Here is a 25798-nt window from a genome sequence, read left to right on the forward strand (position 1 = left end):
AAGTCTCCGTCATGAAGGTGGGACCGTCACAGCCGAATTAGCTCACTTGATACAGCTAATTCGGCTGTGACGGTCCCACCTGATGACGGAGACTTGTGTTGCCTCCGAAACGTCGTGATTTTTTGTTTTATTTTATTTTCATAAATTTTTGATGTTTTTACCTACGTGACTTTACCGAAAAAACCTAAGAATATCATGAACATAATTTATGCGTTCTAGATTTGAAGCTTTCGAGGCAACACAAGCTTCCGTCTTCAGGCCTCCGAAACGTCGTCATTTTTATTGTTTTATTTTTATTAATTTTAATTTAATTTTTTACCTACGTGACTTTACCGAAAGAACTAAGAGTATAATTTATGCGGTAAGAGGGTGTCCTTCACCAGTGACGTCATGTAATCACCGACACGTGTTTCTGCGTGACGTCACGAAACTCCAGGAGCCGCAGCGCTTTGCTCGTTACTCGGTTTGATCCGAGGTGAGTTGTTGACATCGTGGTTGTTATGGTTGTTGTTTACCCAGGTAAAGCTTGGTTTGTTCTTTCTCTCGTAGGGGCATCAATTGAGTAGCAGCTATGGATCGATGTCCAGGTTGTGACATTGCAACAATACGATGTGGGGCCTAGCCATGCAGGGCTTGCCTCCTGCCCTTGCCTGACTGATTTGCTTGAATTGTTTAATTGTCTTAACCTACCTCACAAAGTCTCGATACTCGAGTTCAGAAGCCTTCTGACGACTCTTTCTGCACTCGGGGGTCCGATGCTTCTGCACGTATTCCCGATTGAGTCAACGATACAATTTCACAGATTAGACGGAAGTGTTCGTTTCCCGCGTGGAGTCCATCGAGCTAAGAAACTCGTTTTCAAGGGCAGACAACAGCAAAGCAACGTAATCATAATAGCAATGATGTAAAGTTATACGCACTTAAACGTTAGTAATTTTAATAATAGAGGCGGTTTAAATGAGGACAGATGGCAGAATGGGGATGCCAAGAGACTAAACTACGTGGTTACAAACAAGTTTGTGCAGCTACATTATATTATTTTGATCCAAATTGCGTGAAACCTGGGAAACTATTACCCTAAGTCACTCGGACTCACACAGAGACCCACACCCTCACAAAGACACACTTGCACAGAGATGCACTCGCACAGACTCACAGATATGCACACTCACGGAGAGGCAGACTTGCACAGACTCGCACAGATACTTGCACAGACACACACTCGCACAGACTCGCAGATATGCACAGACTCGCACAGACACACAGACTTACACAGAGACGCACAGAAATCCATAGGCTCACACACAGATCCACTCAGACTAACTCTAAAATTAATTCACTCACACAGACACACATACTCACGCAGAGACAAAGACTCGCAGACAATCAGACGTGCTTCGCGTTTTTGGATTGTCCAGTAGTTTAATAACAAGTCAGACAACGAAAGAGTAGATCTATGAACACATAGTCTTGTAAACAAAAAAAATGCATGCGGTTAATACAGACTTGATACTTGTGGTAAAATATACCATGAGCACGATTGGTTAATGCTGACTTGTTGATGCCTTGCAAAATGTGGCGTGTTTGCAGTTTGGACTCATACACTTAATTTGTATTTATTATTTGTGAATTGCTTACCTTAAGTCTATTTTGCCAAAATGTTTTGTGGTTAATGCAGATGATGCCTTGCAAAAGGTATCTAGTGTTTTACATCTAAACACCTATTCTTGGTTCCTTCGGTAAAGTCGCACCTGATGATGATTGCTTGTGTTGCAGTCGAAACATCGTGAGAATTTTTATTGTTTTATATTTATATTATTTTATTATTTCCCTTCTACATGACTTTACCGAAAGAACCAAGAATATGAATCCCTGCAGTCACGCAAGCTTTAAATCAAAATCTAAACACCTATTCTCATTTTTCATACTCTGCCCTACCTGAGCTATAAGTGTTCGCCTTTTGGCGTTCTCTGGTCTAACACTGGTGAGACAAGGCCATAAAGAAGGATGTATCTGGTGTAAGCCAGTCAGTTTCTAGAACAATGCTAATATTTTCAGAGCATGTTTGTTTCCAGGTTTTTCCACAAGTACGTGTAGTTAATGCAGACTTATTTCCTTGCAAACGCTATTTGGTGTTTGAACATAACACCTTATGTTTTATTGTCAGAACACATACACATCGAGTGACACACACATGTATAGACTTACATACACATGTGGACTAACACACACACATATGGACTGACACACATACACATGGACGTACATGGCCACATCACAGACTGGCAGACCGTCGCAGCATCATAAAAGCGCAGCAAAAAAGGGAAAATTTTGCAAGCTAAAAATAAAGAGTTTTGTGCACACAAACATTATTATTGTAACATCTCGCAAAGTATTTGTTTGATAATAGTAAGCGAATCAACGGGAGTTCTAAATGTGTTTAATAATAGAAAACATTGGACTTGATTTGTTAGTGTAAGAAGCTTGGAAATTTGTACTTACCAAAGGCGTGTTGAGGCCTTGTGCCATGCGTAGCCCCCCTCCTGGCATACATTGGCGAGGCGGCGGAGTTGGCACGTTTCCAGGCTAGGGGCTGGGCCGCTATCCCCCCCCCCCAGCATCCCCCGCCCGTGCAAGAATAATGTTATGTAAGCAGTAAAATATTATTATCTAAGGAGTCTGTAGTATAAACTGGACACATCGTGTTTGGGGGGAGGGGGGTGAAGATGACGTGACACTGTGAAGAAATATCCACAGCGTTATGTGTCTATGTGTTGGCTTTAAACGCGTAAAAAGAAATGTCCCCGTGAGATGGAGCCAAGGCCCACCCCCCCCACGCAATTGGCGTCAGTTGGTACGGTCGATGTCGCGCAATAAGTAAATAATTTATAGAAACGGCACAAATGTGTTAATTAAACTACTTTAAAGTTTAGGGATGGGAAAACGAAATAGCCTATTCCCACCGCGGGGCTTAGGGCGTGCCGCCCGGCAAATTCTTTTCTACATATAGCCCACCGTCCGAGAGCCAAATCCCCCGCAAGCGCGAGCGCGCGGAGACTTTTATATATAAGACTAGTGGACGTACCCGGCGTTGCCCGGGTGAAAAATATATTTCTTAAAAACTTACATATATATACACAGATACTAAGGTATTGTCAAAGCCCGGTGGGCCGTTTGTACATTTCTATACCAACAAATATATAAGAGGCTTGCACAAGTCTAAAAAGTTGTAGAAAGTGTGGGGTAAATAGTTGATGTAAAAGGTTTCCGAAAATTGTGGACCCCCCCCCCCCCCCCTCAAAAAATATCTTTAACCCTCGTAGGTATATATACATACACACATTACATACAACAGAGGAAGTAGTATCTATTGACTCTGTAGTAGTATCTACTGACTGTACTGTAGTATCTACTGAGCCAGTAGTAGCTACTGACTGTGTAGTAGTATTTAGTGACTAGTAACTATTGACCATAGTAGTATTTACTGGGCCTACAGTAGTATCTACTGACTACATAGTCGTAATGACTAACTGTATAGTATCTGCTGACTCTATAGTAGTATCCACTGACTATAGTAGTAACTACTAACTCTATAGCAGTATCTACTCACTCTATGATAGTATCTACTGACTCTAGTAGCTACTCACCGTGGTAGTATGTACTGACTGTATAGTAGTATATACTGACTATAGCAGTATTGACTGACTGTAGTGGTATATACTGACTGTTTTAGTATCTACTAACTCTATATAGCAGTATCTACCAACTCAATAGCAGTATCTACTATCACTACAGCAGTGTATACTGACTGGTGGTACCTGCTATGATTACAGCAGTGCATATTGTGGTGGAACCTGCTATGATTACAGCAGTGCATACTGACTGGTGGTACCCGCTATGATAACAGCAGTGCATACTGCTGTGGTGATACCTGCTATGGTTACAGCAGTGCATACTGACTGTGGTGGTAGCGTCTATGATTGCAGCAGTGCATACTGCTGTGGTGGTACATACTATGATTACAGCAGTGTATACTGCTGTGGTAGTACCTATGATTACAGCAGTGCATACTGACTGGTGGTACCTGCTATGATTACAGCAATGCATATTGTGGTACCTGCTATAATTACAGCAGTGCATACTGCTGTGTTGGTACCTGCTATGATTACAGCAGTGCATACTGCTGTGTTGGTACCTGCTATGATTACAGCAGTGCATACTGCTGTGTTGGTACCTGCTATGATTACAGCAGTGCATATTGTGGTGGTACTTGCTATGATTACAGCAGTGCATACTGCTGTGGTGATACCTGCTATGATTACAGCAGTGCATATTGTGGTGGTATCTGCTATGATGAGAGGAGTACATATTGTGGTGGTGGTACCTGCTATGATGACAGCAGTACAGATCGAGTGTGGTGGCACCTGCTATGATGACAGCAGTACATACTGTGGTGGTACTTGCTATGATGACAGCAGTACAGTGATCCCTCGTTTATCGCGGTTAATGGGGACCGGAACCCATCGCGATAGGTGAAAATCCGCGAAGTAGGATTGGCCCCCTAGGAATTTCCGTATATGTGTGTGTGGGTACCAGAATGTTTAAATATGTATATTTATATTTTATATATATATTTTACTTAAATCTATTTAATTATAAAACCTTAATATTATACATTCACTCTCTCTCTCATACGATACGTATTATGGTGTTCTACACTCACCAATGACAGTAGTATCTTGAGACTTGACTCCAGTAATGACGACGATGACGATGACAATGACGACGATGACAGACCTGTGCAGTTCGATGAATGTGATGATGGATGATGATGATGGTGTTACTGCACAGGTATAATGAGGCCTTTAAATCAGTTCAAAAAATCCGCGATGCACTGAGGCCGCGAAACTTGAACCACGAAGTGGCGAGGGATTACTGTACATACTGTGGTGGTGGTACCTACTATGATTACAGCAGTGCATGTTGACTACTCACCACTCATCCTCACCACTCTCCCTCACCACTCACCCTCACCACTCACCCTCACCACTCACCCTCACCATTCAGCCTCACCACTCACCCTCACCACTCACCGTCACAACCACCACTCACCCTCACCACTCACCACTCAACCTCACCCTCACCTTGACCACTCAACCTCACTACTCACCACTCATCCTCACCAATCACCAGTGACCAATCAACACTTACCCTCACCACTCTCCACTCACCCTCACCATTCAGCCTCACCACTCAAACTCACCACTCACCCTCACCACTAACCACTCTCACCACTCTCACCACTCTCACCACTCTCTCACCACTCTCCCTCACCACTCACCCTCACCACTCCCCACTCTCCCTCACCACTCATTCTCACCATTCACCCTCACCATTCAGCCTCACCACTCACCGTCACAACCACCACTCACCCTCACCACTCACCACTCAACCTCACCCTCACTACTCACCACTCATCCTCACTAATCACCAGTGACCAATCACCACTCACCCTCACCACTCTCCACTCACCCTCACCATTCAGCCTCACCACTCAACCTCACCACTCACCCTCAGCACTAACCACTCTCTCACCACTCACCCTCACCACTCACAACCGCCACTCACCACTCACTCTCACCCTCACCACTCACCCTCACAACAACCACTCACCCTCACCGCTCACCCTCACTACTCACCACTCATCCTCACCAATCACACCCTCACCAATCACCGCTCACCCTCACTGCTCACCACTCACCCTCACTACTCACCCTAACCACTCACCCTCAACAATCACCGTCACCACCACCACTCACCCTCTTCCCGTTTTAAAAACTTGCTTACGTGTCGCCAAGTATGCTGAACATTTCGAACAGACACACACATTCACTAATTTAGCTTTTGACATTTAACATACAAAACGTCAGAGTGTACTACTGTCATCATAGCAGCTACCACCACCACAGTGATGGTGAGTGGTGAGGGAGAGCGGTGAGGGTGAGTAGTGAGGATGAGTGGGGAGGGTGAGCGGTGAGGGTGAGTAGTGAAGAAGAGTGGTGAGTGGTGAGGGTGAGTGGTGAGGGTGAGTGGTGAGGGTGAGTGGTGAGGGTGAGTAGTGAAGAAGAGTGGTAAGTGGTGAGGGTGTGTGGTGAGTGGTGAGGGTGAGTAGTAAGGGTGAGTGGTGAGGGTGAGTGGTGAGCGGTGATGGTGAGCAGTGAGGTTAGTGAAGAAGAGTGGTGAGGGTTAGTGGTGAGGGTTAGTGGTGAGGGTTAGTGGTGAGGGTGAGTGGTGAGGGTGAGTGGTGAGGGTGAGTGGTGAGGCTGAGTGGTGAGGGAGAGGGGTGAGTGGTGAGCTTGAGTGGTGAGAGTGAGCGGTGATGGTGAGCAGTGAGGGTTAGTGAAGAAGAGTGGTGAGGGTGAGTGGTGAGGCTGAGTGGTGAGGCTGAGTGGTGAGGGAGAGGGCTGAGTGGTGAGGGAGAGGGGTGAGGGGTGAGGGGTTAGTGGTGAGGGAGAGGGCTGAGTGGCGAGGGAGAGGGGTTAGTGAGGGAGAGTGGTGAGTGGTGAGTCTGAGTGGTGAGGGAGAGGGGTGAGTGGTGACGGCGAGGGGTGAGTGGTGAGGGAGAGGGGTGAGTGGTGAGGCTGAGTGGTGAGGGAGAGGGTGAGTGGTGAGGCTGAGTGGTGAGGGAGAGGGGTGAGTGGTGAGGCTGAGTGGTGAGGGAGAGGGGTGAGGGGTGAGTGGTGAGGCTGAGTGGTGAGGGAGAGGGGTGAGTGGTGAGGCTGAGTGGTGAGGGGTGAGGCTGAGTGGTGAGTGAGAGGGGTGAGGAAGAGGGGAGAGCGTGAGTGGTGAGAGTGAGTGGTGAGGGTGAGTAGTGAGGATGATTGGTGAGGGTGAGTGGTGAGCGTGAGTGGTGAGGGAGAGTGGTGAGGGTGAGTGGTGAGGGTGAGTGGTGAGGGGTGAGGGTGAGTGGTGAGGGATAGGGGTGAGTGGTAAGTGTGAGTCGTGAGGATGAGTGGTGTAGTGGTGAGAGTGGGTGGTGAGGGTGAGTAGTGAGGATGATTGGTGAGGGTGAGTGGTAAGTGTGAGTGGTGAGCATGAGTGGTGAGGGTGAGTGGTGAGGGTGAGTTGTGAGTGGTGAGAGGCGAGGGTGAGTTGTGTGAGTGAGTGGTGAGGGTGAGTAGTGGTGGTGAGAGTGAGTGGTGGTGGTGAGGGTGAGTGGTGGTGGCGAGGGGGAGTGTTGAGTGTGAGTGGTGGTGGTGAGGGTGAGGATGCTTGGTGAGGGTGAGTGGTGAGCGCGAGTGAGAGAGTGGTGAGGGAGAGTGGTGAGGGTGAGTAGTGGTGGTGAGGGTGAGTGATAGTGAGTGGTGAGGGAGAGTGGTGAGGGTGTATATATTTTTGCCTATGATGACAGGAGTACATGCTGACGTTTTGTATGTTAAATGTAAAAGCGAAATGTGTGAATGTGTGTGTCTGTTGGAAATGTTAAGTAAACTTGGCGACATGCAGTTTTTAAAACGGGAATAGGGCAATTCTAAAGTAATCTACAACCTTCGACGATTCCTTTGCGCGATTCAAAGAATCGATTCCTGGCGCGCTGGGGGTTTACATTTTTAATTACAGATTTTTTTTTTCATTGGTATGTTATGTTTTAAAGTTTTCAGGAGTTTTTAACTATATTTTTGCCCCGGTCAACGCCGGATATTTCCCATTCGTAGTAGTTTATATCAACTCTATAACCAACTTATATTAAACGGGAATAGGGCGAGTCTAAATTAATATACAACCTTTGATTCCTTTGCGCGAATCAGATAATCGATTCTTGGTGCGGCCGGGTTTAAAATTGTAATTACACAGTTGTATTTTCATTGGTATGTTATGTTTTAAAGTTTTCAGGAGTTTTTAACTATATTTTTGTCCCGGTCAACGCCGGATATTTCCCATTCGTAGCAGTTTATATCAACTCTATAACCAACTTATATTAAACGGGAATAGGGCGAGTCTAAATTAATCTACAACCTTCGATTCCTTTGCGCGAATCAGAGAATCGATTCTTGGTGCGGCCGGGTTTAAAATTGTAATTACACAGTTGTATTTTCATTGGTATGTTATGTTTTAAAGTTTTCAGGAGTTTTTAACTATATTTTTGCCCCGGTCAACGCTGGATATTTCCCATTCGTAACAGTTTATATCAACTCTATAACCAACTTATATTAAACGGGAATAGGGCGAGTCTAAATTAATCTACAACCTTCGATTCCTTTGCGCGAATCAGAGAATCGATTCTTGGTGCGGCCGGGTTTAAAATTGTAATTACACAGTTGTATTTTCATTGGTATGTTATGTTTTAAAGTTTTCAGAAGATTTTAAATGTATTTTTCCCCCGGGCAACGCTGGGTATATCGAGTTTATAGCACAAAGTCTTCGCCTGACAAGAGTGGCGTGTCGAGGCCTAGTACCGTGCAGAGCCTCCGGCCTCGCCTAGATTGCCCAGCCGGCCGAGGCTGGGTGCTGGGCCGCTACCCCCCCCCCCCCCCCCCGCTTGAATAATACTGTCTAATCGCTATAATTTTATTATCTACCGACACTGTAATAGTATTGCGGTGGGGGGGGAGTGAAGTGGACGTGAAACTTTGAAGAATTTACCTCAGCGTCGCGTGTTAATGCGTGTGCATATTTTTAACGGGAATTAAAAATGGCGTCCACCCCGCAGCGACGGCGTTGCTGCCCGTTGCCAGGGGCAACCGCCCTGGTCGGCATCTCGCGCATGCGCAACGGCGTGCTTTGTCACGTGCCAGTCGGCAATAATAAATAAATAAAGAGAAATCGCTCTAAATCGATAATCGGACCACTTTAAAGGCGAGGGACGACAAAACGGAAATGCCTATTCCCACCGCGGGGCACGGGACGTGCCTCCCGGCAAATTTTTTTCGTCCTAAACCCCACGGGCCGAGCGCCAAATCCCTCGCAAGCAAGCGTACACAGACGGATGGACAGACAGACAGACACAAAGTGACGTTTATAGGTAAGATAGGGATAGCATTGTATATTATTACTCATTAAACGACTCGATAACAACAACCGCCATTCACCACTAAGTAGTGGTGTTTGATGTCACCACAGCACTTGTGCCAGGCTGTGTGCACTTTAAGGCCACATGATGTGTTGAACGCCCGCAGGCAGGAGATTATGGGACAGACCCATGTGCCATGGGTTGACTGAGATGACTGGCAGATGCTGCACCACCTTTGCCCCATACAGTGCCAACTTGCTCTGCTTTCGCCACCCGGCTCTCCACTTGTTGTAAGAGTCACTCCTCTGCCCTCCGTTGTTACTGGAGGGCGACTGCTTCCAACTAGGGCTGAACGATTAATCGATTTCAAATCGTAATCGAAATTTGAAACAATGCGATTCGCAAATTGCAAAGTTTGCGATTTGAAAAGTCCTATTACTTTCTTATTGTAATTGTTTTATTTCCTACTAGCGGTAAGTACCCGGCGTTGCCCGAGCGTAAAAAGCAGACGCACACATGGACTTGCACACATACATCGACCCACAAACATAGAAACACATCGGCTTAGACGCACACACACACACATGGTTAAACCCAGGATGGATCGTTAGCAGGCCAGCCTAAATGTTTCTAACCGGAGAAGATGTTCCATTAGGGGGGTGCACGTTTCGCAAGCGTAGAGAAGGGACGGAACTACTGTGGCCGAGAAGACCTGGAGCTTCATGCGGAGATGCGGAGCGAGAGACCAGGTAGCTTCCACACAACGTAACCCAGCCGATGAAAAGATAATGGCGCTCGACTGATTTGGAGTGAGATCTCTGCTGTTAAACCGGAGCCGGTCATGAGCACACTGGCCAGGTATGGGAATCTCTGCAATCTCTCCACAACTGCCGCATCACCAATTGTGAGTTGTGGGGGTGGATTGTCCGATGGTACAAAATACTCAGGCAGGTGCTTAGTTTTTATGGGGCTGATGGTAAGGCTCCACATCATAGTGGCAAGCTCCAGGTTCAGCAGCAGTGCCTCCAACTCCTCAGAGTGAGCAGCAATCACCTGAGCATCGACATACATAACATGGTTGAGCAATAGGGAGCCATCCCTTGACCGCACCCGGGCATCGAGGGAATGGCTCTGACTGACGGGCACATAGTTTGACGTGGGGCCCCTCACCATCATGAAGGTCCTTAAGGATCGTGAGCAAAGGGTGAGGGACTCCGAAAGCATGAAGAACAACCCAGAGGCCAGGCCTACTGATGGTATCATAGGCCTTGACCAGGTCAATTAAGCACATACATTCATTCACACGCACACATGGGCCTACAGACACGCAAAGAAACGGACTTGCTGACTCACATGGAGCCACGCACACAAAGCGACTAACACACACGCCCATGAACTGACACACACAGACATGTCGACTCGCACACACAAACACATGGACTTACACACACATATGGACTCACACGCATAGACATCCACTTTAGATACACACACATGGAGTTACACACACATATCGACGTACACACATACAGCGACTCGCACACATCGACTCACACAGACATACTTCGACTAACACGTTCACATACATAGACTGACACACATTGGCCTACACACATACACATGAACTGTGACACACAGACATATACTTTAGATACACACACATGGATTAACACACACATATCGACTCACACACGCATTGACTTACACACACACACATTGAGTGACACATGTATTGGCTTACACATATGGAATGACACACATACACCTCAACATACACACACACATCGACTGACACGCATAGACACACAAACGCGCATTGACTCACACTCAGATGGAGCCATGCACACACATGGACTAACACACACATGGACTAACACAGCGACTAATACGCACACAAATGGACTGACATGCACACTTGGACTGACACACACAAACACTTTGACGTACACACACATCGGGCGTTGTCCAATCGAATAAGACAGACACGCATGGACCTACACAAACATCACTTGGCAGGGTCCGCCCCCCCCCACGCAATTGTCAGTTGGTACGGTCGAGGTCGAGCTCGCGCAATAAGTAAATAATAAAAATGGCACTAAATCGCTAATGTAACTAATTTAAAGTTTATGGATGGGAAAACGGAATATCCTAAGAGCCAAATCCCTCGCAAGCGCATTCGCGCGGGGACTTTTATATATAAGACTAGCAGGAAGTACCCGCCATTACCCGGGCGAAAAATATATTTCAAAACTTCTCTTAAAAACATAACATACATACACAGATACTAAGCTATTGTGAAAGGCCAGCGTGTCGTTTGTCCATTTGTCTTTCAACAAAATTATAAGAGGCTTGCAGAAGTCCAAAAAGTTATAGAAAGTGGGGGGTAAATAGTTGATCTAAAAGGTTTCCAAAAATTGTCGACCCCCCCCTCAAAACATTTTAACCCCCACGTTGGCATATATACCTAAACACCCTACATACAATAGAGTGAGTAGTATCTAGTGACTCTATAGTAGTATATGGCTCTACAGTAGTATCTGCTGACTCTGTAGTTGTATCTACTGACTAGTAGTAACTGCTGACCGTAGTAGTACCTACTGACTATAGTAGTATCTGCAGACTAGCAGTATCTGCAGACTCTATAGCAGTATCTGCAGATTCTATAGCAGTTTCTGCTGACTATAGCACAGTAAGTAACACATATTTATGAGTAATCTATTACTACTGACTACAGAAGTATATACTGACTGTAATAGAATTTAGTATCTACCGACTCGATAGCAGTAAATACTGACTGCAGTAGTATCTAATGACTGTAGTAGTGTAGCGGCATTGTTACGCGCAACATGTGTACTTACCTACGTAGCAGTATTGTATGGGTCACGTACACTCACCTTTAGTGGCGCCCTCAGTCTGTAGGGGGCGCAGAACAGCCAAGGGGGCTGTTGAGTGACAGGTGTACGACCCACGACTACAATAACCGTTGACCAGGGGTCAGGGGGCCAGAGCACACTGAGGGAGGGGGCTGGGGGGACCAACGGTCGGACCCAGACCCTCTCCAGAGAGATCCGGAGATATCCAACTTGGAGTGGTTGCGAGGGGGGAGTATAAAAAGGCCAGCTCTCCCAGTGTGAGTCAGTCCGCACTCACCTCAAGACCCGAAGACATCTAGATAGTGTCCTGGGACTTCCAACCTCCGGCTCTTGTCAGGGCCAGGTCCGAACGGCCCAGTGACGGCACCCGTTACCCTGGCAAGGTCGGGTGAGCATGGCCTTTCCTAGGTCCCTTCGCGGAGGAATCCCGATAGCAGAGTATAGTGTGAGGGCACACTAGTGTAAGGACATATCCTCTAGGCTATCGGGTGGGAGAGGCCGTTATCTCTCTGTGTTAGGGACGCTCTGTATCAGAGGAAATAAACGGTGTTGCCTGCGAAGAGAAGTCTCTGCCCACTTTGTCAACACTGCAGTAGTACCTACTGAATATAGTAGTATCTATTGACTATAGTAGGAACTACTAACTCCATAGTAGTATCTGCAGACTCTATAGCAGTTTCTGCAGACTATAGCAGTTTTTGCTGACTATAACTGTATGTACTGACTATAGTCGTATCTACCGACTCTGCAGCAGTATATACCGACGATAGTGGTATCTACTGACTGTAGTATTATCTACTCACTGTAGTATTATCTACTGACTTTAGTAGTATCTACAAACCCTATAGTAGCATCTACCGACTCTATAGTAGTAACTACTGACGATAGTAGTATGCACTGACTATAGTAGTAACTGTGAACTCTACAGCATAATCTACTGACTCTAATGTAGTATCTACTGACTGTAGTAGTATTTACTGACCGTAGTAGTATCTACTGACAGTAGTAGTATCTACTAACTATACAGTTGTATCTAATGACTATAGTAGTGTCTAGTGGCCGTAGTATCTACTGACTGTATAGTAGTATCTCCTGGCTGTAGCAGTATTTACTGACCATAGTGGTATCTACTGACTGTAGTAGTATCCACTGACTCGAAAGTAGTATCTGCTGACTATAGTAGTATGAACCAACTCTATAGTAGTAAATATTGACTCTAGAGTAGTATCCAATGACTATAGTAGTATCAACAGAATGTATAGTATCTGTAGACTCTATAGTAACTACTAACTATTATATCTGCTGACTAGTATCTGCAGACTTGAAAGCAGTATCTGCTGACTCTATAGTCGTATCTACCGACTCTGTAGCAGTATACTGACTAAAGTGGTATCTGCTGACTAGTATTATCTACTGACTCTTTCGGAGTATCTATCGACTCTATAGCAGTAACTTCTGACGATAGTATACACTGACTATAGTAGTAACTACTAACTATACAGTAGTATCTACTGACTTGTATCTACTGACTGTAGCAGTATTTATTGACCATAGTGGTATCTACTGACTGTAGTTGTATCTTCTGACTCAATAATAGTATCTGCCAACTCTATAGTAGTATCAACCAACTCTATAATAGATATACTGACTCTGCAGTAGTATCTAATGACTATAGTAGTATCTATGGAATTTATAGTCGTATCTATTAACTCTATAGTAGTATCCACTGACTATAGTAGTAACTACTAACTCTATAGTAGTTTCTGCTGACTATAGCAGTATCTACTGACTCTGCAGCAGTATAGTGGTAGCTACTGACTAGTATTATCTACTGACTCTATAGTAGTATTTACTGGCTCTATAGTAGTATCTATTAACTCTACAGCAGTATCTACTGACTCTAGAAGTATCTACAAACTATAGTAGTATCTACTAACTGTAGCAGTATTGACTGACCGTAGTGGTACCTACTGACTGCAGTAGTATCTACTGACTCAATAGTATCAGCAAACTCTATAGTATATACTGACTCTACAGTAGTTTCTAATGACTATAGTAGTATCTACTGAATCTATAGTAGTATCCACTGAGTATAGTAGTATCTACCAACTATAGTAGTAACTGACTCTACAGAAGCTATAGTAGTATCTATTGACTCTATAGTATTATTTGGATCTTTCGGTAAAGCCACGTAGATATATATTTTTTTCAAAATAACAATATCATGACGTTTCGATCACAACAAAAGCAATCTCTTTTTTCACCTAAAGACGATTGCTTGTGTTGCGATCGAAACGTCATAATATTGTTATTATTTTGATAATTTTTTCTATCTATGTGGCTTTACATGAAAGACCCAAATAATGTGAATTCTTGCAGTCGCGAAAAGCTTTAAGTCAAGATTTAACCGATTCTATAGTAGTATCTACTGACTATAGTCGTAACTACTAACTCTCTATCAGTATCTGCTGACTCTATTATTATCTGCTGACTCTGTAGCAGTATCTGCTTACTCTATTGCAGTATCTGTTGACTCTACAATAGCATCTACCGACTGTAGTAGTATCTCCCGACTTCACAGTAGTATCTATCGACTCTATAGTAGTATCTACCGACTCTATAGTCGTATCTACCGACCCTATAATCGTATATATCGACTGTATAATAGTATCTAGTAAGTATACAAAGTACCGTTGTCAGGCCTAGTCCCTTGGAGAAGCCCCCGGCCTGGCCTCGATTGCCCAGCCGGCCGAGGTGGCACCTTTGCAGGGTGGGCTGCTACACCTGCCCCACCATCCCCCCGCCCGCTCTACAGTAATAGTATCTAAGGGCTATAATAGTAGTATCTACCGACCCAATAGTAGTGTAATGAGAGCGCTATCTAAGGAACGACGAGGGGTAATTGCATAGTCACTGCTGGGTAACTAATATTATCAGAAGGAAGGGTTCCATCTGGGCCAAAGGTAACGGGCGGAGCTTGTGGGTATGTACGGGAACCATTGGGAAGGTTCCATGAGGGGGCGTGGCTAGAGGCGGAGCTTAGCTCCGCCGAGAGCAATATAAGGAGAGGCAGTGAGAGGACTCGGGGTCGGTGTGGGGAGCCTAGAGTCCGGACTGCATCATTGCCTACCTCTACTTGCCACTGGCCACGTGGCGGCCTCTGCCAGCGAAGCCTTCTCTCCCTCCAGCGGGCCGCCAGCCAGCGGCGAGCGTGGAGAGAGAAAGAGACGGCCGCGACGGTGGAAGAGGGAGAAGCGCGCGTTACGGCAACGGAGAGAGAGAGAGGAAGCCATCCGGAGAGAGAAAAGCGGAGCTGTGCAGACTGTTAAATAAAAGACACCAGTCCAGAGTCGTCGTGGAAGTTGTTTATTACAGTAGTATGTGCACACATTGGGGTGGTTGGGGGAAAAGAGGACATCACACTTTGAATAATTTACCTCAGCGATTTTTTCTTATTTTTAATGCGAATGAGAATTCCCCCCTCCCCCCACCGATCGCGTGTGTGCGTTGCTAGGGCAACCACGGGTCAGCTTTCTCGTGCATGCGCAGATGCGTGCTCTGGCGCACGCTCAGCTTAGTAATATAATAATTAATAGTACTAAATTGTCAATTTAGCGACTTTAAAGTTGACAGATGTGAAATACGAATAGCGCTGGCTCACCCCTGGGCTTATCGCTTAGAGAATAGCTCCAGGACCTCCGTGATCTTAGTGATGCCCTCAGTCTAGATTTCTGTGGTGAGGTTTCTTTTGGGTAGAGCCTGAGACTGTCCTAGTCTCATGAGTTTACATCTGGCTAAAAGCACTGTAATAATATGAGATGTAATTGTGATCACGAATAGGGATCTGGTTGGCTCAGCGTGTCGCTCTCATTATCTAAGTGAATGATTGGGGTGGGAACGTTTCCTCGGCAAGCGCTACTGCAAGCGCTTTGTAGGTTTTAATTTTTTTTCGTAAAAAGATTCTGCAGGAGAAAGCATGATGAGGAATTGTCTCATTTGGTTTGTGCTAAGTGAGGTCTGCCTATATATTGTGTGTAATATGTGTATATATCTGCAGATGAATCACATGGAGCAGAGAGACTCGGAACAAGCTGGAATTAAAAGGCATAAATGCATCCAGTGTCCATACAGCACGGATCAGATGAGCAACTTGAAGAACCATCACAGAACTCACACTGGAGAGAAGCCCTTCAAGTGCACCGAGTGTGGGAAGGCATTTGCACAATCACCATACCTTAAAATACACCAGAGAACACACACAGGTGAGAAGCCCTTCAAGTGCATTGTGTGTGGGAAGACATTTACATGGTTATCGAATCTTGACAGCCATCAGAAAACTCACACTGGTGAAAAGCCGTTCAAGTGTGCGATGTGTGGGAAGACATTTACACGGTCATCTCATCTTGACAGCCATCAGAAAACACACACTGGTGAGAAGCCCTTCAAATGCACTGTGTGTGGGAAGACATTTACACAGTCATCACATCTTGACAGCCATCAGAAAACACACACTGGTGAGAAGCCCTTCAAGTGTACTGTATGTGGGAAGGCATTTACACGGTCATCACATCTTGACAGCCATCAAAAAACCCACACTGGGGAAAAACCCTTCAAATGCACTGTGTGTGAGAAGGAATTTAAAGATTCCGGATCTCTTCGTATTCATCATAGAATACATACAGGTGAGAAACCCTTCAAGTGCACTGTGTGTGGAAAGGCATTTTCATGGTTATCGAATCTTAACAGCCATCAGACAACACATACTGGTGAGAAGCCCTTCAAATGTACTGTTTGTGAGAAGTCATTTACACGGTCAGGAACTCTTCAGGATCATCAGAGAACACACACAGGCGAGAAGCCCTTTGTGTGCACTGTGTGTGAGAAGGCATTTAAAGATTCCGGATCTCTTCGTATTCACCATAGAATACATACAGGTGAGAAACCCTTCAAGTGCACTGTGTGTGGAAAGACATTTTCATGGTTATCGAATCTTGACAGACATCAGAAAACACATATTGGTAAAAAAAACTTCAAATGCACCGTGTCTGAAAAGGCTTTTAAAGATTCAGGATCTCTTCGTGTTCATGACAGAATACACTCAGGCAAGACGCCCGTCAAGCACACCGTGTATGGAAAGGAATCTGTACGGTCAGAAGGCCGAAAGAGGCGTGAGAAGATCCACAAGGGGATGGAGGTGGAATTGAGAAGTGAAAGTCAAATTGCTTCATTGAGCCCATCTCTCATGGAACAAGAACCAGAAGCTAACCCCACTTTTGAAACATGGCCAGGAGTGAAGGTGGAATGTGAAGAAATGAAGGTGAAATGTGAAGATGAAGATTCGACTCCAGGAACCGACCTCCAGGTTGATGGAGGCAACGTGAAGCAGGAGGGGCATTTGGACTCTGAGGGAGAGCGAGGCATCCTCGAGGAGTTTGAGGAGGAATTGTGAGTCGAATATTTGGACAGCAGAGTAGGAGGGCCCTGCACATGTGAAGTGGAGTCTGGGAAGATCTGTAACCAAGACCGTGACACAATAATTCTAAAGCGTTAACTTTATTCACAGGCTTCTCTAATTACAATAATGAATGCAGCTGTAGGCATCATCCAGCTTTTATTTAATGTAGCAGCGCCAAAGTTTTGGAACCACTTAAGAAGTTTCACCTCTTGGCATCTCCATTCTCCCATCTCTGTTTTCATTGACTCCAGGACTCGACCTCCATGTTGAATTAGAGGCAGCGTGAAGCAGGAGAATTTGGACTCTGAGGGAGAGAGGCAATTTGAAGAGTTTGTGGATGTGGGGTTGTGGGTGGAGTTTATGGACGATCTAAATAGGAACCAGCAGTGTGAAATGGAGTCCGGTTAAATGTGAAACTCGGAAAGTGAGAGAGAATCTCCACGGCGTTTACCTTATCCCCACGGCATTTACCTTATCCCCACGGCGTTTACCTTATCCCTACAGACTTCTCTCACTCCAACAAGGCATGCAGCTGTAGGCATCCAGCCAGAGGTGAGCTTTCGAGCTTTCAGCAATTATATTATTGCCATTCAGTCGTGAAATATTGCCGATTTGCAACATAGTAGGGGTGCTTTTATTGGTAATTCAGCATTACAAATTGTTGGTTATGTATAAAAGATTTTTAGTCTTTATGTTGACGTTTCGACAGTGCAGTAAGGCTTTGTTTAACATGGTCATCGTATTCCTGGAGTGTCGTGTTAGCAAAAACACTTTCCCCATAAATGATGTAATAATAAAATGTGGAAAGATACGATGTACTACGCACACCACAGTGAGATTGCGGGACAAGTAACGGAGGGTAGTACATTACGTTATCATTCCGCGTTGTACGCAAAAAGTTTACCCGAATGGAAGAACCACGTTATAGCGAGAATGCAGTGTGTGGACACCATACATTAAGTGAGGACTTACTGTAAATTTCGGTTTGCTTTGTTAAAATAGTTTTTAACTGCATTTACTTATTTTTTATTCCTTTAAGTTTTCAGCTTTTTCTAACACGTGTAATGACAGGGTGCCACCTGTCAGCCTGGAGGGTAATCACAGGTATGGGCAAGTTATATAATGACTCACTAGAAGGGGGGCGGTATCTGGGGTAAAGGTGAAAGGCAGAGTCAGTCGGGAAGTTCTGGGAACCTGCTCCAAGGTTCTGGAGGGGGCGTGGCTGGGATGTATATAAGGGGGACGGAACCAGAGGTTCGGGGCTGTTGCAGCTCCTGGGTCCTGGCTGCGTCGCTGCTCGCCGCCATCTCTCTTCGTCGTCCGGCCTCGTGGCCGATCCTCTGCACGATTTTCATAGTCATCACTACGCTAGTTGGACAGCTGTGTAGTTGGATGCCGACCGTGGGGTTGTGTAGAAGGATCGGCTATGTGTAGCCATGTAGATACGTTCTATATAACGGCTAGTGGTATGCCCAGTGTGAGAATAAATAAGAAGCTGTCTACACGACGTGGTTCCAAATGAACAAAAACCCTCGCCCATCGCGGGTTTTCCCATTGTGGATTTGACTGTGCCAAATTTATTTAGCTACATGCTCTTTGGTTCTTTCGGTAAAGTCACGTAGGTAGAAAAAATAATAGATAATGACGTTTCGATCGCAACGCAAGCAATTGTCATGAGATGAGAAAACTGCAGCAAGAAAACTGCTGAAGTCGGCGAGAGAGCTGCCGTGACGAGAGGTCCGAGCTGCGAAGACAGGAGGGGGCAGTGGGCGGGGCTGGAAGTAGAAAGCTGCGTGTGAAGACATGATGGGGAAGTGGCCGGAGCTTATTTAGCTACAGTTCATCGATAGCGCCCTACCTGTAGCTCCACCATTCATGTTTGACTGCAAATTTATTATACAGTATACATGTTCTAACTTGCTGCCCTGCCACTACATCAGCCTGCAGTGAGGAGGCAGAGCTTCAGCCATCTGTCACTGTTCTTACCTCACTAAGTTTTTTTCTCCCCATATATTTTCATCGTGCAAGTTATATTATTATATTATTGCTGTGCAGTCGTAAAATGTTGTCGATTTGCACAGTAGTGCGGGTGCCTTGCTTTATAATTAAGCATTCTAAATTGTTGGTTATGTATAAAGCGATTTTGAGTGCTCCTAACGTAGTAGATGAGTTCCTGGAGAGTACCGATGTAAGCGAAAACTACGTGAAGTGAAAAGATTTTCCCATAAATGGTGTAGTAATGTTAAGGTTTGGCAAGATACGATGTACTACGCACACCACACATTGAGATGGCGGGATAAATAGCGGAGGGTACGCCACCACTGCGTAATGGTATTATTCCACATTATTGTATCACTGTACCACTCAGCACGTAGGTCAAGAAAGTAGTTCATTGTCGACCGCTTAGAAACTGTCGTAACGGTGCCCATTCTGCGTTGTAACGGTGCGTGTTCTGCATTGTGCAAAAAAGTTTTTCCCAAATGGAAGAACCGTGTGATAGTGAAAACGCAGTGTGAATACCACACGTTAAACGAGAACTTACTGTACATTTTGATTGTCTCCTATTCAAATAGCTTTTTAACTGCATTTACTAAAATTTGATTTTACCTTTTTACATTGGAGCTTTTTTAACATTTATGAGGTTTTATGTCATGTTCAAATACACGAAAACCCTCGCCCATCGCGGATTTGACCGTTGCCAAATTTATTGAGCTACAGTTCACCAATCATGCCCCCGTGGCTCCACCATTCACGGTTAACTGTGAGCTTCATGTATAGTACGCATCTGTTGTAACTGCCCTACTGGACATCCGCCTCTCGTGAGGAGACTAAGCTTTGGCTACCTGCCATTTTTTTAGCTCACTGTTTTTTTCCCCCATTCAATATATTTACCGTGTAAGTTATATTATTAATAATATTGCTGTGCAGTCGTGAAATATTGTCGATTTGCAAATAAGTACCGGGTCCTTGATAATTGAGCATAAAAAAATTGTTGGTTATGTATAAAGGGATTTTGAGTATATTAATGACAGTGCAGTAAGGCCTTATTTAATGCGTTGGATTCGTACCCGCAGAGTGCCGTGTAAGGGAAAATGAGAAATAACTGTGGGTACACTGCCACTACGCTACTGTCATTCTGCGTCACTCGGCCACTCAGCTGAAAGTGGTACGTTGTCGATCAATCAAATACTGCGTTATAACAGTGCACGTTCCGCATTGTAACGGTGTGCGTTACGTTGTGCACAAAGTTTTACCAAATGAAAAAAACACGTGATCGCAGAAATGCGATGTGGAGACAGCACACGTTAAGTGAGGACTTTTTCATCTTCTTGGTTCTTTCGCTAAAGTCGCGTAGAAGGGAAGTAATAAAATAATAAAAATAAAACATAATAAAATATATTTTATTATGTTTTATTTTTATTATTTTATTACTTCCCCTCTACGTGACTTTTATTATGTTTTATTATTATTATGTTTTATTTTTTATATTTTATTACTTCCCTTCTACGTGACTTTACCGAAAGAACCAAGAAGATGAATCCCTGCAGTCACGAAAGCTTTAAATCGAAATGAGGACTTTTGTACATTTTGTTTTGCTTTAATGCAATAGCTTTTTACTAAATTTAATGTTCCTTTTTTACGTTTTCTGATTTTTCTAACATGAGGTTTTATGTCATGTTCCAAATACACCAAAACCCTTACTCAGCGCGGGGTTTCCCATCGCGGATTTGACCGTGCCAAATTTATTAAGCGACAGTTCACCTTTGGCGCCCCCTTGTGGCTCCACCTTTCGCGGTTGCTTGTGAGTTTCATGTACAATACACATTCGTTGTAACTTGCTGCCCTCCCCACTGGACATCAGCCTCCAGTGAGGCAGAGCTTTAGCTGCCCGTCATTTTTCTTACCTCACTATGTATTTTTTTTCCCATTCCATATATTTACTTTGCAAGTTATATTCCTATTGCCGTGCAGTCGTGAAGTATTGTCGATTTGCAAAGTAGTACGGGTGCCTTGATAATTAAGCATTACAAATCGTTGGTTATGTATGAAGGGATTGAGTATCTATGTTAATGGTTGGACTGCGGTAAGTCCTTGTTTAACGTGGTAGATGCGTACCCGGAGAGTGCTGCGTAAGTGAAAATCGCGTTAAGCAAAAAAAAATCGCCATACGAAATGTAGCAATGGTAAAGTTTGGCAAGATACGATTTACTATGCACACCGCACAAATAGCGGGACAAATAACTCGGGATATGCTGCCCCTGCGTTACTGTATCATGCCGCATTACTGTACCACTGTACCACTCACCCGCGTAGTTCGTGTTCTGCATTGTAACATTGCGCGTTCCGCATTGTAACAATGCGCTTTCCGCATTGTAACAGTGCGCGTTCTGCATTGTAACAAGGCGCGTTCCACGTTGTGCAAAAAATGTTTTTCCTGATTAGAAGAACCACGTGATAGCCAAAACATATTGAGTGTACACCACACGTTAAGCGAAGACTTTCTGTACATTTCAGTTTGCTCTATTAAAATTGCTTTTTAACTGAATTTACTTTAATTTAATTTTCCTTTTCTTTTTTACATTTTCAGCTTTTTTACATTTATGAGGCCATAATACAGGTTTTTTTGGGTTAGATCGCGTAAATATATAAATGTGTCGTTAAACCCGACACAGCCAATAAATAAGGTTTGTGATGTCAACAGAACATGCCAATCCATTACTAGTACAGCACACCGGTGTGTTGGAGAGCAAAACCACAACATTTACAATTTGAGTACGATGTTTCGCCAGTAATTAAGTAAAACTTTTTTTTGGCTTTACTTTCCAACACTGGTGTGCTGTCCTAGTGTAATGAGACGACTTCCAAGACATGACTTGTAGAGGGGTTTCTTTACTCTTTGGTTCTTTCGGTAAAGTCACGTAGGTATAAAATGAAATAAATAACGACGGTGCAACACAAGCGTCTGTCATCAGGTGGGAAAGCATGATCTGCTGCTGAGGCAGACTGTTTTAAATGGTTTGAAATGAGTGTAGCCCAAGGGTCATAAAGAAGTGGGCGGGGCTAGTGATGTTAATGTGAGAAATTAGCATGTAAATGATAAATTAGCAATGTAAATGTAAGAACGGAGAGCGGCCCCCTTGACGAGGGCACGGAAGTGGCTATAGTTAATGTGAGAGATTATCATGTTAATGTAAGATCGAAGAGTGGTGCAATCCAAAGGCATGAGAGTGCAATCCAAAGGACATGTGAGCATGAGAGTGCAATGCAAAAGACATGTGAGCAAGAGAGAGACATAGAGAGAGAGACAGAGAGTCGTAAATAATAGCTGACATAGACAGGTAGGATGGAAACATTACAGTCAGTTAAGACTTTACCTGGTTAATAACGTCCTTCCAATGATTGCTCAGTTTGTACCCATCTTCTCGGTTGAGTATGGATTCTTGCAGTCACGAAAAATTCAAATCAAGAGGGTTTCTTGTTTATTTCTTAATACTTTAAGGACAGGGTCACCGAGTAACAAGCGCTGGGTTATGTATAGCTTAGCCACCCATACAGCGACATCGGCGACGTACAACTATATAGCTGACTGACTATATAGCGACGACAATAATGAGGACTGTATAGCTGGCCGGCGATGCAGCGACAACGACGACGAAGAGATGGCAGCGATGACAGCAACGGCAACTAGGACCCGAACCCCCATGACAGCCAGATTGATCCCTGCCTTGACCCTTGGCCCAGTTACACCCCCCTTACTAATTGTCTGTATTGGGTGGTGGTGGGTTTAACTACACATCTATATATATTAACGCGATCTAACCCAAAAAACCTGTATTATGGATATTGGTTGCGAAAGCCTACGATTTGAGGTTTTACGTTAAGTATCAAATACACCAAAACCCTCGCTCATCGCGGGTTTTCCCATCGTGGATTTGACCGTGCCAAATTTGAGCTACAGTTCACCGATGGCGCCCCCCCCCCTGTGACTCCACCATTTGCAGTTCACTGCGAATTTAATGTACAGTACACATCTTTTGGAACTTGGTGCCCTGCCCCAATGCTGATCAGCCTGCAGTGAGGAGGCAGAGAGCTTCAGTCGCCCGACATTTTTCTAACCTCACTACGTATTTTTTCCCCATTCTATACATTTGTAATGAGCGACTTCCGTGACGCATTGTGTAGAGGGTACTCTTTATTTCACAATCGGGCACCGCACAGCTCACGTTATCTTCTCTTCCGAGTACACACTTTGATATTTACGTTGTTACAGACTACACACATGGTTGATCACACGGCAGGCTCCACCCATCCGCTCCCAGTCTCGCCGCTTGCTGACGGCGTGCCGGGGAGAGCGGTGGAACTCCGCCGGGGAGAGCGGTGGAACTCCGCAGGAGATCCGCCACGTGGCCGAACAACAGAGAGATATGACGGCGAGCAGCGACGCAGTTCGAACCCAAGACTCCACACACCCACCCCAAGTCCTCCGCTTATATTGCTGCAGGCATGGCTAGATTCCGCCTCCGGCCACGCCCTCTCGTGGAACTTTCTAGCCGGTTTCTTGGCTGGCCCTGCCCTTCACCTTTGGCCTAGATACCTATCCCTTTAGGGATTGGATAATGTTTATAATGGTGCCTGTACCCATGCTTCCCTTTTCCAACCAGTAAATGTCACTATCTCATTACACATTTACCGTGCAAGTTATATTAAAAATGGTAGAAAATATATTTTACGTAAATAATACTTCCTGTTTCACACAACATACACAATGCACACATTGCTTATTGCATCCACGTGTCTGGGGTTATTTCTCTAAGCACTTAATGGCTCCCTCCCCTATACATATGGAGTGATTCCAACTGAGTCACAGACGTCATCTTGGGAGCGACACGATTTATTCACATACAATACGTAACAACACAACCTACGTTCGGGTCTCGAATGCCCATCTATCCACGCTATGGCAGAACTAGACACGGTTCGCTATCCCGGTCCGGACCACAAGCTGGGTCCTGGACTGCGTAGCTAGAGGCTTCTTCTCCCTGACGTGGATTTTCGAGCACCAACATTTGCAGAACCCCGAGCTCCTCACGGAGCTCTCATTATATGCCGCCGGGCTCGGGCTGGCTCCGCCCTGAGCCCCGCCCACCTTCCAAGCTTCTCGAGCTCCCTCTCGAATGTTCCTGAGAGCTCTTCGGGACCACGTGCCCGCCCGTCGCCCTCGTCCACCCGTGGCCCCCCTCCAGTATCGTCCGGTCATGTGAGAACAGGTCAGCCAGAGTATCATGCCCCAGGTTAACCCTGGCTGGCTGACGCTCGCTCTCGCTCCATCACTGGGAGCCGGCACCGCACACTGCTCGTGGTGCCTCCGTGCTAACCAGCGCTCACCCAACCACCGCTAGTGTTGGTACTGCAGCCCGCATTCCGGGCTGCCCGCAATGACCACATTACCGGCCGTGACTTCGCACGCAAGTCCCAGCACCATACAGTGACAAGTACAGTCACTACACATAGGAATTCCTTGATTTATGAACCGCCGATTTACGAATATTTGCTTTCAAATGTTCGTAAATCATTCACTCAGTCAATGAATGATTGTAAGAGATGGCAGCGGCCAACCGGAGGTTCAACGATCCAAGGTGCTAACGACAGCAGCAGCGACCGTGGCAGAACCACGGAGCAATCCGGGACCACGCAGTGATATACTGCTCCCGCTGCCTCATCGCGAAAGGATGCGGAGGGGAAGTCGGCTTGAGACAACATCGTGGGACTTCCCAAAAAAGACCCAGGCTAGTCGCGACGCCCTGCACACCCGGCCAGATCACACATACATCTAATTCCCAAAACCTTCACCGTCATCACCAGCACACCACTCGATCGCAGCGACCCAGAGTGACACAACAGGGCAAATTGGGCCAATATCTAGGGCTAAGTGGTAAAAGTTAGCGAGACGGGTTGTAGCAGCAGCCACGGGCACATTGGTTTTGGTGGGAGCGATAGAGGGAAGTCCTGTGAGGGTGTTGGTGGACACAGGAGCATCAGTAACCATTTCTGCACTCGTGTTTGATATGTTACCCGCAAAAAAACGTCATCTTGAACGGGCTGACAATACATTTTGTGGGGGAAAATGGCGGTAGTCTGGGGAATTGTGGGAAAAGTTGACGGAAATCTATGTAGGGGAAATGTGTTTTACAGGCCCCATTTTGGTGTCCTCTTCCCAAGCAGTACCATGTCTACTGGGTACCAATTATTTAAGTCGGCTACCCATTAAGATAACGATGGACTAGTGCTGTGTTGAAACGACATCAGGGAAAATAATATAATTTTTTGCAGCCTGATGCGGAGACAGGAAAGGCTGCCAGAGTACACACCCTGGTGGGAGAGTCGACGATTCCACCACTAGCACAGGTGTTAATTCCCTTGCGATATCAATCGCCTTTAATCACCCCACGCGTGGACACA

General features: G+C 45.4%; 1 protein-coding gene across 1 annotated transcript; it reads left to right on the top strand.

Moving 5' to 3' along the window:
• The first annotated feature begins 393 nt into the window (after positions 1–393).
• LOC133358634 (zinc finger protein 664-like) lies at positions 394–20982 on the top strand. Its single transcript, XM_061577018.1, has 2 exons — positions 394–475; positions 15941–20982. Exon 2 carries the CDS (start codon positions 15941–15943, stop codon positions 17330–17332), a length of 1392 nt encoding a protein of 463 aa, XP_061433002.1. The 5' UTR covers positions 394–475; the 3' UTR covers positions 17333–20982.
• The last annotated feature ends 4816 nt before the right edge of the window (positions 20983–25798 follow it).

Source organism: Lethenteron reissneri, chromosome 63, assembly GCF_015708825.2.
Source record: "Lethenteron reissneri isolate LAM-NWPU_2019-01 chromosome 63, ASM1570882v1, whole genome shotgun sequence".
In the NCBI taxonomy this organism is placed as follows: Eukaryota; Metazoa; Chordata; class Hyperoartia; order Petromyzontiformes; family Petromyzontidae; genus Lethenteron; species Lethenteron reissneri.

Coding starts and splice junctions, on each gene's coding strand:
- LOC133358634 (XM_061577018.1), top strand. CDS start 15,941: ATGAATCACATGGAGCAGAGAGACTCGGAACAAGCTGGAATTAAAAGG.